The following is a 13,309-nucleotide window of genomic DNA, read 5'->3' on the forward strand; positions in this document are numbered from 1 at the left end:
AGCACTATCACACAAGATTGATTGTGAAAATATTATTGGCTTTAAAAGGCTATAACCACATAAATAATTGAAACATAGAGAACTTGACAAGAAAATAAACACAAACGTACACACCAGTGAACATCTAGGATTTACGTGGTTCGGCGTTTGGCCTATGTCCATCACTATCACACAAGATTGATTGTGAAAATATTATTGGCTTTAAAAGGCTATAACCACATAAATAATAGAAACATAGAGAACTTGACAAGAAAATAAACACAAACGTACACAACAGTGAACATCTAGGATTTACGTGGTTCGGCGTTTGGCCTATGTCCATGGGCGAAATCTAGGAGGAATTTCACTAACAAATGTAGAGAATATTAATGGTGTAATGACACTCACACTACACCCAAACTCCAATACACCCAATGCCACTCTCTCTCACAAATACAAATTTCAAAAACAATTGATTTTCTGAACTGCTGCACTGCACTACTTCTCTCTTGCGAAGAGCTCACAAAATTCAGCAAACGAATTTGATGTGTGTGTTGCGGAAGCATGCATGCATTTGATTGCTAGGCTAGATATTTCAAGCCACATTGTCAACATAGGGTGATACAAGATCCAACTTTTGTAAATAATGCATGCAAGGAGAAAATATATCAAGTATCCACCCCCATATGAGAGGGTGGATATTGACAGTGCAAGTGTAGAATCAAACACTGAAGGAGGAGATACAAGTATTCCAACGGCATGTCGTGTAGTGAAATGTTTAGATATAAAACAGAAACGGTGCCGTTCCTCATTAAAGCCCAACGATGTCGTTCTCCCTTATAAAGATTGTTGAAGACCTGAGGAAGCCACGCACGTGTTGAAGGTTGTTACAATACGTGTGAAGCAGTTACAAGTCTGTTATAACAGACTTCAGTTAGGCATCATCTTCGTCCTTTCTTCTCTGATGTATCTATACGTATATATATATATAGCTATCTATTCACTGGATGATATTCATAGAGACTATTGTATTCTTCTTGAAATCAATAACATCTAAGTTCTCTCTCAACTGTTTCCTCATCTCTGTTTTTCTTTCTGTTTTGATTCCTAGAGTAATAGTGTGAGATTGAGACTGTTTCTTCAGATACATGTAATACCACCTCAAAAGAAAGACATGCCATTTAATGCATGAAAAAAAAAATTAAGTAAATATTTTGACTCCTAAGGCTTACTTGAAATCAAGCCATTGACTAACAAATAGAACTTTCGAATGGTATGTATATTGTTGGCTATTTCTTTCAGTATAATTCTCGAATAATTTTGAAAAAAAATCTAAAAATACTCACTAGGATTCAATTAAGAATTCGCCAATTTGATGTTTGATGTTTGCTAAGTTATTTTCTAGTCCAAGATACACTCAGATATTAGCAGGGTTCAGTAAAATGTCTCTGCATTAGAGTCTTCAACTCTCAAGAAATTTTATATTAAGTTACTATTATTTATGGGCAGATATAATTATTTGGTTTACCCTTTTGTAGTTGCCATTTTGTGCAGACTCTATATTTTAATGAACATATGTATGCAGTGGATTGTTTATTTTCAAATTTCGCAGAATGGAGACCTGGTCTGCCATAAAAGATAGAGAGATCTTTTTTGTGGGGTATGACCAAAAATGAAATTCTTTTTATGTGATTCGGCCAAAATCTCTGCATTGAAAGCTTCAACTCTTGAGCAATTTTATATTAAGTACTCTATTATTGATCTTCAGATACAAATATTTAAATTCCCCTTTTGCCGTTTCCACCTTGTATAGACTATATATTCTTTTTGAAGTGAACATCAGAATATATTCTATTAATTTTTACACATGTTTGTAATTTTATATTACCTACACTATTATTGATCTTCAGATACAAATATTTAAATTCCCCTTTTGCCGTTTCCACCTTGTATAGACTATACATTCTTTTCGAAGTGAACATCAGAATATATTCTATTGATTTTTACACATGTTTGTAAGTTTTTTGTCTCTCCACTAGGGAGATCCAGTTCTATTAAGTATACATAAACAGCAGAGGGAATCACTTAGTTTTCAAATGGATATTTTCACCCAAAAAAAAAAAAAGTTCAAGCAAAGATGAGCGATTCAAGAAACACAAAACTTCATGTAGCCATGTTTCCATGGAACGAAACAAAGTAAATACCCAGAAAGAAATACAACTGGATACTCAAATAGAACAACATTGACAAAGAAGTAGCATCCCTACACCAACATGATTAAATCCTTCCTCAATTGAATCCCTTTATTGCTCTTTTTAGTGCAAAGTTTTAAGTAGTTGAGTTCATATGTGGCACTCAGTCAATCCAAAAGACCTTGCAGGTTTTGAATGAAAGTGTCTAAATATCTGTTGCATGCCTTCGCTAGTAAGTTCCTCCTTCAACTTGGCATGATTATATTTCACCAACCCAGCTATTTCACTGTCCTCGTCCATCACAGAGATAATGGCCTTACTCAAGCTTTCCTTGGAAATCCACCCATTATCTTCTCTCTCCACCCTCCACTGCAACTTTGAGTTCTTCCACCATTAACCTGGCACCTAGAATTTGATCACCAAGGTATGGAACGCATACTATTTGGCAATCACTAAAAAGAGACTCCCACATGGACCCATATCCACAATGGGTCACAGAACAACCAATAGATGGGTGCTCCAATATCAATGTTTGTGGCACCCCATCCCCGTACACCATCCTCTCTTTAACTCTCTCTTCAAACCCTCTAGAAAAGCTTCTTCAATTGTTGTGCAACCATCTGGAGTACTCAGAGCCACCAAAAATGGTTGCCCACATAACTCAAACCCAAAAGTAGCTCCTGAAACTGGTCTTTTGTAGTTTATTTTGACTCCAAATGCACAAATACACCACAGTACCTTGCTTGAAATTGCATAACCAATTAGTCCATTTCTCGTCTAGCTTTGTGGCCGGTGTTTCAGGCAGGACAGGTCCTGTTAGCAGCACAGGCTTAGCATAATGCTTCCTTAAGTAGTCACAGTATGGCCCCTCAACTCATGATATGTCCTAAAGGCCATGGCATCACTCATATCATGCTAGAGATAATTCGAACATAAATAGACATCCCTGTTCCAAGATCCTTGGCAACCACTTTTAGCTGTGCAATCTCAAGTCCTTGGACTTTATTCGCACAGACGAAGAAGGATAGCCAGGAGGCAGTTGCATGAAATCTTCCAGAGTCATATCCTCTGGTTTCTGCTTAGTAGGAACCTTTAGTGCTTGTACTACTGGGGTTATCACCGAATAATAGATGGCCTTGGAGCTAATTTGGTGTGCTAAGGCTGGCATCCAAAGGCTGAAGTCAAAGAAAATGAAATCAGGCTTGAGACTACTCAGAATGGTTTGAACTTGGTCTTGGGTTTGGTCAAGGCAATACAAAGATGTGAAGTGGAAAGGAACATCTGAGGCAGTCTCAGCACCAAGGGGTAGTCTATCTACACTGGGAACAAGAAGGGGATAGAAGTGGATGAGGTTTGGATAAAGGTTGAGATGTTCTACCTTTGCTTGTGCTCCTTTGGGCAGTAAGAAAGACACCCTATGGCCTCTCTCTGCAAGCTTGTTTGAGAGGTGTAGGTAGGGAGTGATATGGCCAAAGGCAAACCATGGAAACATGGCTACATGAAGTTTTGTGTTTCTTGAATCGCTCATCTTTGCTTGAACTTTTTTTTTTTTTGGGTGAAAATATCCATTTGAAAACTAAGTGATTCCCTCTGCTGTTTATGTATACTTAATAGAACTGGATCTCCCTAGTGGAGAGACAAAAAACTTACAAACATGTGTAAAAATCAATAGAATATATTCTGATGTTCACTTCGAAAAGAATGTATAGTCTATACAAGGTGGAAACGGCAAAAGGGGAATTTAAATATTTGTATCTGAAGATCAATAATAGTGTAGGTAATATAAAATTACAAACATGTGTAAAAATTAATAGAATATATTCTGATGTTCACTTCAAAAAGAATATATAGTCTATACAAGGTGGAAACGGCAAAAGGGGAATTTAAATATTTGTATCTGAAGATCAATAATAGAGTACTTAATATAAAATTGCTCAAGAGTTGAAGCTTTCAATGCAGAGATTTTGGCCGAATCACATAAAAAGAATTTCATTTTTGGTCATACCCCACAAAAAAGATCTCTCTATCTTTTATGGCAGACCAGGTCTCCATTCTGCGAAATTTGAAAATAAACAATCCACTGCATACATATGTTCATTAAAATATAGAGTCTGCACAAAATGGCAACTACAAAAGGGTAAACCAAATAATTATATCTGCCCATAAATAATAGTAACTTAATATAAAATTTCTTGAGAGTTGAAGACTCTAATGCAGAGACATTTTACTGAACCCTGCTAATATCTGAGTGTATCTTGGACTAGAAAATAACTTAGCAAACATCAAACATCAAATTGGCGAATTCTTAATTGAATCCTAGTGAGTATTTTTAGATTTTTTTTCAAAATTATTCGAGAATTATACTGAAAGAAATAGCCAACAATATACATACCATTCGAAAGTTCTATTTGTTAGTCAATGGCTTGATTTCAAGTAAGCCTTAGGAGTCAAAATATTTACTTAATTTTTTTTTTCATGCATTAAATGGCATGTCTTTCTTTTGAGGTGGTATTACATNCCCCCCCCCCCCCCCCCTCTAATCTTCTTTCCCCTTATCAGCTTGCGTGAGACATCAAGGTTGACGCGAACCCGAAGACATTTTCCCCACTGTACCCCCGTGTCCGCCACATCCACCTCCAACACCTCTCCCAGGCTAGCACCAAGTTCATGTTCTAATTTGTAAGAATTGAAATGAACGCTAGCATCTTTTGTGGATTTTTAAATATCTCACTTGAACTCTCTAGATAAGATCAAATATTCATTGTTTTAGTGTTTTAGTTAAATAAGAGTTCTATTTCAATTTTTCTTCAACTTCTTGTATTTTTTTAATAAATAGCTCCATTTACGGGGCCCAAAATAAAAGAAAACCTCAAAAAAAAAAAAAGTCTTTCACAATTGCTACTATTATTATTTGTAACTATTTGATGCATAATAAATAAATAAAAATTGGAATCAATGCTACTGAGTGATCCCCTTAGCGGAAACATGATAAATTTTCCGATTTATAGAGGTGTACACCAAATTCACCAACCTAACGAAACCGACTCAATTCAACCCAATTTGACAGCTCAAGTTAGGTTTTGTAGGTTGGTGGGATGGGTTAAAATTTTATTTTAAGCTTTTGGGTCGGATTGGGTTTAGGTTAATACTTCTTTGTCAATGTTTTTATGTTTGGTTATCTAGTTGTATTTCTTATTTTGGGGTTGTACTCATGTTTTGGTTTCGCTTTTAGCAAAAGATTAAGAGTGATATTAAGGAAACTACAAATTTTTACTATACAATCTTTGTAATCTGAAGTAACAACAATTATATTCATTGTCACGATAGTTTATAAAATTTTGTGATAAAATTTGGAGCACTTATTATTTTCTAAAAATTTATTCCAAATATTGGGAAAAATTTGCTAGCTTTGTCAAGAACTACATCAAGCAGGCATTGTATTCTTTCTGAACCATTGCTTCCATGTAGCAACTCTGGCAATGCTACCAACAGAGTTTGATTTGCACTTCTCAGTTTTCAACCACACCAATAAAGTTATTTGTGCAAAGCTGTTTGTGTTTCACAAAAGTAGGGAGAGGGAGACCCCATGGCATAAAATGCAGAAGCACAAACAGCTTTCCCAAATAACGCACATATGTTAGCTTCAAACAGGAAAATCACAAAGTCAGTCAATTTTTAGAGAAGCTATTACTCTTCATTTGGACCCTCCAACCTTACTGTCTTTAAAAATCTATGATCTTTTTGCCAAAGAAGATTGATTGCCAAAGGATGAAATCCACCTGTTGCCAGTAAAATTTCTTCTTGTTCAGCTAAAATCCATCTGTTTATTTTATCGTTAAAATGTTGTTTCAATTTCAAAATCAGCAAAAGACATCAAGTAAAGAGAATACGAGGCTTGGTCTTGTTGATGCAAAAGGATGGTGAAACACATGAAATGAAACAACTTTACAAAAATTCAACCACCATTAAAAGTGACCTACCAGGCATATGACTCCCAATGACAGTATTAGTCCTGTAGAATCTGTAATGTTCATATCTTTTCTTCCCATAGTTAACTTCCACTTTATTAGAGCAGTTATATTCTAATTTAATGTCAAAGAAATATGATAATTAGGGCTATTATGCGCACTATGAAACACCTCCTACAAAAAAAAAAAAAAAACTAATTAGAGTTTTGGTCTAACAGTAAAAAGTAAACAATATGGAGCAGATACCATAGCTTTCAAATCCTATTGAATCTATAAAAATAAAAACTACATAATAACTTCAAGAAGTGTATATAAGTTAGGCATCTTCATATTAGCGTGCATATAATAAATCACTTTTCATGGTACAAGACCATAAGATCATCAGAAATACCAAATTGACCAAACAGAGTCAGCTACCTCTTTTTAGTTTTTACCACTACCTTAGTTTCACTACATATTTTTCCCATTTTTGCTTTCAGCTACAAGCATGATTAGCTCCCTAACAAGCAACAGTGCACCACACTCAGCAGAAAAGCATCAAATACACTTGGAGCAGGAAAATAGAATGTTCCAAGAAGCCTAGGTTATAAGAGTGAGCCAATAAGCAATCACTTGTAAGTCTTGATTTTTGAAGCATCCTAACTTACACTATTGGCAATCAAGTAACTTACACAAATCAAATTTAGTTTGGGTAAAATAATGGATGAAATGACTGTTTCGATTGCAAGATATAAGGGCAAACAACACCAATGACAAACTGACATAAGAGAGTGATGTTGAGATACAAAATTACTAATTACAAGATATAAGGGCTAACTGAGTGATGTTGCCTGTAAGTATGCGGTGATACTCGAATAACATCTAACTTAATGGGTCCAACAAGAAGTTGCAATGAGGTGGGAGTGGTCCAACAATAAAATGGAGCATGAATTGGCAGCTATTCTGGGAACTAATTTATTGTGTGGACAGTAACGTAGTTTTAAGTGCAGTGGCTGTATCTTTGATGAAACTATTGGAGTTATCAAAACCAGATGTTTCAGTTAAGAAGATTGAACAGGAACACAAGAAATTTTCCACAATTTCTTATTTGGTGCCAAGGATAGGATAAATGATCATTTAAGGGCTTTGAATTGAAAGGGTGTCAAGCTTGTGTTTGAACAAAATAGCAGGGTTTGTAGGATATAAGTCTAACAAATTGTGCAGAAACAAGTAACAGCAATTTCTGGACAGCAACAAAGGTTTTATGACAGGATTGTTTAAGGGGTTAATTGGAAGCTAAGTTGCAAATTATATAGGAGTTTCAACAGATAAGATGTAGGTTTCTTTTTAATCTTAAAAATGCTTGACGTGGTATAAATTTGAGCTTTTCAAAAGCTTTAAGCACTACGCGCAAACCATATTCATCAACTGTAACAATGCAAAAAGAAGAGAATGGGCAAGAATGCAAAACTTTAGTTATTTATTAATTTTGAAGTAAAGATTTATTTATAAACATTAGGAACAACTTTAGTACTCCAGAGATATGGAAAAAGCCTTCAAGTAAATTTTTTTGCAGCATCAGGATAGTCCAAGAATGAAAGTATTAGGAGAAAAAGAAAGAGAGAAAGAGAGAGAGGTTGGGGGGGATTTATCCTGCTCCCGCAATATGTGTTTATAGAATGAATGGAAGTATTAAACAGAAACTAAGTCATGTCAGGTCCTCGGACCACAGCTTAGTGGAAATTAAGTACACTATGAATGGAAGTATTAAACAGAAACTAAGTCATGTCAGGTCCTCGGACCACAGCTTAGTGGAAATTAAGTACACTATGAATGAAAGTATTAAACAGAAACTAAGTCATGTTAGGTCCTCGGACCACAACTTAGTGGAAATCATTATGCTACGAATGTAAGTATTAAACCGAAACTAAGCTATAACAAACTATTTAGATATTAAGCTTGCTTGTAACCAAGGCCTTCTAAAAGAGGTCCGTGTTACTAAAGATACATGTCGAAGTATATGCTATGAGCATCATTTAAAGAATTTCAAGGGGATTAGTACCCCTCTGGATGAATCGTAAAAGTACTATCCTAGGTAAGTATAATTTTCTAATGAATGTTACAAGGAGCCTTTATGAAGCCGCAAGGGTCACTGCTATGATTCTTATCAAATCGTAAAATCCATGATTTTCTTATCAAAGATTAAGTAAAAGATTCTCATTTTTCTACGTCAACAATTCATGCATTTCCCCAAATGCAATACCAAATATGATGCATTTTCATATATAATAATATATAATAGGGTCACAACACAACACTTTTAAGAAAACATACATCCATATATAATTTTTCAAAATGTGTTTGACCCAAAAACAACAATTATGAAACATAGTTATTTTCCAAAAATCCCATTAAAAAGCTAATTATCTCGGAAAGCCAACTGATTTTACTTCAACCGGGCATCACAAAATCAACCAATCCCGTCACTAGGTCCATCACCAAGAATCTTAAAACTTAGAATCATAAGGAACAAGCTTATTAATAACAAGGCTGATCGCAAAGTTTATCATCACATTTGTCTCCAAAATCGAATAGGATCCCCTAAAACAAATCAAATGCACTAAAGCCTAGCTTGTCCAATCTAAAACAAGTACCCATTCCCAAACTGGAACCAAACAAGCATACAAACTCATAGTTCCACAGCACAAAACCAGAACATTTTAATTCTCCACTGCAAGTAATGTGCACGTATAAACATAATATAAAACACATCAATTCATAATAGGGGTAGCACATCTCATGAGTTTCCCTATAGAGCACTAAATGATTAAACCAAACCATTATTAGACTTAACTAAGTAAAACACATGTTGAAGAAAGCACATGAATTTACAAACCAATCCATTCAACAAAGATTTGAAGTAAATTCCACAAAATCTCAGCGTTTTCATTGCACTTTCAGATTCAATATACAGCAGGCCAGCCATTTTGTAAAAAATTTTTAGTCCATGAAAAGTTATCCAATTAACTTGATATTAAATAGAGATAAGCCTTTACGTGTCTAGTATGTACCACCAAAAATTCAGCTCAAAATGTTTTTTCTATAATTTATTAAAAATCATGTATTACAGCTGACTCAAATCTGTCAGGGACAGATTTGCAATTCCAAAATAAAATTACTATAATCTTAATATTATGCCAAAAAAACTTTCAGATTTGATTAACCTCAAAACTACATGTTTTAGCACATGATAACAACTATGAATGCAACCAATAACTTCATATAATAGTCATCACAACATGAGTCAAGAAATTCAATCCCATAACTCATATAGGCAATTTATCAAACACTTGGCATGCGACAAGCAAATGCCCACATTCACATATGTCAACGTCACTCAAATGCAAAGGAAACACACTTTAAAATCAACTCACATCAACATATGCAACAAGAAGACCCATATAGTTGATCTAGCAAACAAACCCTCAAATACCCATTAGGAAACTAATCAACCAAAACCTCTTCAAATGATATGAAATTTTCGGATTTAACAAAACCATTGCTATCCAAATCATCTTAACCCTCTAATATTCCATTATTCACCAAAACCCATCAAGTATTCACTATAATAATCATTGAAATAAAAGCTTAGATTTTTACCTTGGGTTTAATCCACTTCAAAATCTCATGGAGTTTTAACTACTAGGAAGATCAATGGAGACATAATCCTCCCTAACAAGGAGGTCTCGACTAGAGAGAGAGAAAGAAATGAGGAAAGAGATATGGGAGCTTGGAGGTTTGGTCATCATTGGGGAAGAACCAAGAAGAAGAGTGAATATGAGAAGAGAGGGGAAGGAGAGAGGGAGAAGTGGCTGAAGAAAAATTGGGGGGGGGGGGGGAGGGGGGGGGGGGGTGTGGGTGTGGCTTATGGTATGGTGATGTATGGGTTAGTATAGACCACTCATCACAAAAATATCTTGGGAAGAAATTTACCATTTCACCCTTAAATTTCTTCTCTTCCTTAATCCTCACTCAGCCCATCATCACAAATCACTTAAATGCCACCTCAAGCTTTTAATATTAAAAAGACCTCTACAAAAATAATTAACAACCTTATTTAAAAACATAAAATTCACTTGAGATATTATTCACATTGTAAAATGGCTTTAAAAAGTTTGGGGTGTTACATTAGGCTAGGTAGGGCCAAGAGACCACATGCAAAAGAGATACTACATGGCGTGTTATGCCCTACTACCCATGGAGGGGATAGGTAAATCCTTGAGGGTGTGGGTGAGGCTTGGTAGGGCCAATAGGCCACATGCTAAAAGAAGTACATATCATGCTAGTATGTTTGGGCTTTAACTTGTTTGTGGTGGTATGATGTCTGGGTGATATCTCCGTCCTTGTTGGTCCTTGTTGCATCTTAGGTGAGGTTTTCTAGTTTTGAAATGGTATTGGATATTTTTATGGCTCACAGTGAATGGAATGTAGTTTCATAGTTATTTTTGGAAGCTTGGTACTAAACTATTCCTATCGTTCTTATCATGTGGTTAATGGAATTTTTTTTGCATAAATTAAATGGAAATTTCCAAATTATAACATGTTTTGTAAAATGTTCATTATCATGAAACTTGCATTTCCCCCATCCCCATTAATTATGCTACTTACTGGGCTTTAGCTCATCTCACTTTTCAATAGTTTTACTGATAAATTAGCTATACATCAGGCATGGAGCTTAGTTTATTGGTGGTGATTAAAGTACTATGCTAAGTGGGAGATTTGTGCTATAAAGTGTTGGCAACTCAACTTATTAAATTTATTGAGACCATAGCTAATGCGATTGGAGATTGGGCTCTTGAGGTTTGTTAGCCTTGAGTGTGGTAGGCCTAGATTTTATGTTGAGGTTGTGTACCTTAGAGAGGGTCATGACTTTGTGTTTATTTTATTTGGAGCGTTGGATTGTTAAGCCCATTTAGAGACACATGATTTGTAGTTTGTATTGCTTGTAAATGTGTCATAGAGCTCTGACTTATATTGTGGAGAGATCAATATATTTATTTATTTTATTGAATGGAAAAAAAAAAATCACTACAATACCTCCTGAAGGCTCGGTCTTTAATGCGTTGGACCCTTTTGGGTTTGGGGCATGACACTAATATCTCAACAACCTACTTAGGAAGCCGATAAACCTCAAACAAGGAAACATTTGCAGCCATAAGCAAATTATAACTAAATGCTGCAGCAACAGCTTATCAACATTTTTTCTTCACTGCCCTTGTACGTGCAACAGCAGTCCATTTAAATAATTGTCTATTGAGGATATTCTTTACGACTTAAAATCTTTCCTAAAGCTGAAATCTTGCACAAAGAAACATTAGAGGACACCTTTGGACTCCACGTAAACATAGCTCCAATAGATGCTCTAGAAGCCCTATAATAAGAGTGGACATCAAACTTTTTATATTCGATTAAATTCCAAACCATTTCATTCTCTCCTCCTAGATGAACCTTTACTGAATCCAACAATTAAGAAAAGGAAGACACTAACTCTAGCTCCCTCAACTCTCCTCTACCTCAACAAATCTTTGGTTATGATGAAGATTCCCAAATGCAACCAAATAAAAAGCCAAATTGGCAATCTTACCAAAACTATCACAAAGAAATCTGGATATAATATTAGTGGCGTATGTGTCTACATCATTTGTGGGTAGAGACTGAAGGGAAAGTGGGATAAAGAATTGTGATTTGTTATAGAGAGAATGTTCTTAGGCAGGTAAACATAAAAAAAAATTCCCAACAACAAACAGGATTCTGATTATCACTTGAGAAATATGGTTTTTGCAAGATGTAGAATGTTGGGTATGAAAATAATTTGGTATAAAGTTGGGAGGTCATGGAAAGTGTACAACATTATAGAGTGAATGCTATTGCTTTGATGGAGGTTTAGGAATGAATTTATGCTATTTTTTTTTTTTTTTTCAAAGAACTTTTATTCCACTAACTGAAAGGAGAAATCACAATGAATTCCTCTAGTATTAACAAAAGGTGGATTTCTGCTATAGAAAGAGAGTTTGAGAAGTAGAATACTTGTCAGTTTAAAGATGTTGAAATTTAAAGGGAACCACCTCTAAAGGTTTTCCAAATATATAGATGACTAGTTGATGTCCATGCAAGAAGTCAAATATGGTCCAAAATTTTTCTTGGGATGACATAAAACTAGAGTAGTATATGTTTCTTCATCAACTGAATTTTCTCTGGGGTCACTAAAATCCCATCAATGCCCAGGAGAAAAGCAAATATACCTCACAAGCTAACAGCTCTATATGCCTTTAAGTTCTTTCTCATTAACCAAACAAGTTTAGTGAACAAATCCCTGACCACTATAAATCATAGAATGTTTCTTTAGCATAAAGATCACAATGGGACAAACAAAAACACAACATTCAAGCACCTAAACATGTTGATCCACTGACAATAAACATGTGATTGAACCCAAATATGCATGAGAAAATAGCATTCCTTATCACATTACATCTCTTAAATGCAGGAGATAGGATGATATGGTAAGATCACTTACCTTGGAACCGACTCTCTATCATATAAATTAGCTTCTTGTCATGATTATTAAGGCTACATGCGGTACACAGTCCAACAAGATTATGTAGTTTGAACCAGGGGAGTAAGAACATGAACTTGGAATGGCAACATGCTCACTAGACAAGAACCTGCCTCCACCTTTCAACATTCTCAGTTTTACAGCTTCTATTATTCAGCTCTGTTTTTTTGGTCATTTATTGTTTTAAACTGAAGCCATGAGAGCTCTAATCTAGATCTTTGTAACACTAAAGGAATAACAACCATCCAAATCAAATACTAATTTATAATAGCTACTAAAGGATAGTGTCAACCTGTGATAAAAATGAAGTATTTAGCAATACTATTGTGCCGACTATTAAAGGAAAAAGAAAATAACAAGGATTTCACATGCTAATGACTTCACTTCTTTGTTAATGTTTTTATATTTGGCTATTTAGTTGTATTTCTATTTCTGGGGTTGTACTCATGTTTTGGTTTCTCTTTTAGCAAAAAATTAAGATTAATGTTAAGGAAATACAAATTTTTATGATACGATCTTTGTAATATGAAGTGACACAAATTATATTCATTGTCACAAAAATTTGTAAAAATTTT

The 13,309-nt window shown here is 34.9% G+C and overlaps 1 protein-coding gene across 1 annotated transcript; it reads right to left on the bottom strand.

The window, feature by feature from the left end:
* Positions 1 to 3,144: 3,144 nt before the first annotated feature.
* Positions 3,145 to 3,699, bottom strand: LOC136068096 (cyanidin 3-O-galactoside 2''-O-xylosyltransferase FGGT1-like). Its single transcript, XM_065774792.1, has one exon. The coding sequence runs from the start codon at positions 3,697 to 3,699 to the stop codon at positions 3,145 to 3,147; it is 555 nt and encodes a 184-aa protein (XP_065630864.1).
* Positions 3,700 to 13,309: the final 9,610 nt, after the last annotated feature.

Source organism: Quercus suber, unplaced genomic scaffold (assembly GCF_002906115.3).
Source record: "Quercus suber isolate HL8 unplaced genomic scaffold, Cork oak 2.0 scaffold_7, whole genome shotgun sequence".
NCBI lineage: Eukaryota > Viridiplantae > Streptophyta > Magnoliopsida > Fagales > Fagaceae > Quercus > Quercus suber.

Coding starts and splice junctions, on each gene's coding strand:
- LOC136068096 (XM_065774792.1), bottom strand. CDS start 3,699: ATGAGCGATTCAAGAAACACAAAACTTCATGTAGCCATGTTTCCATGG.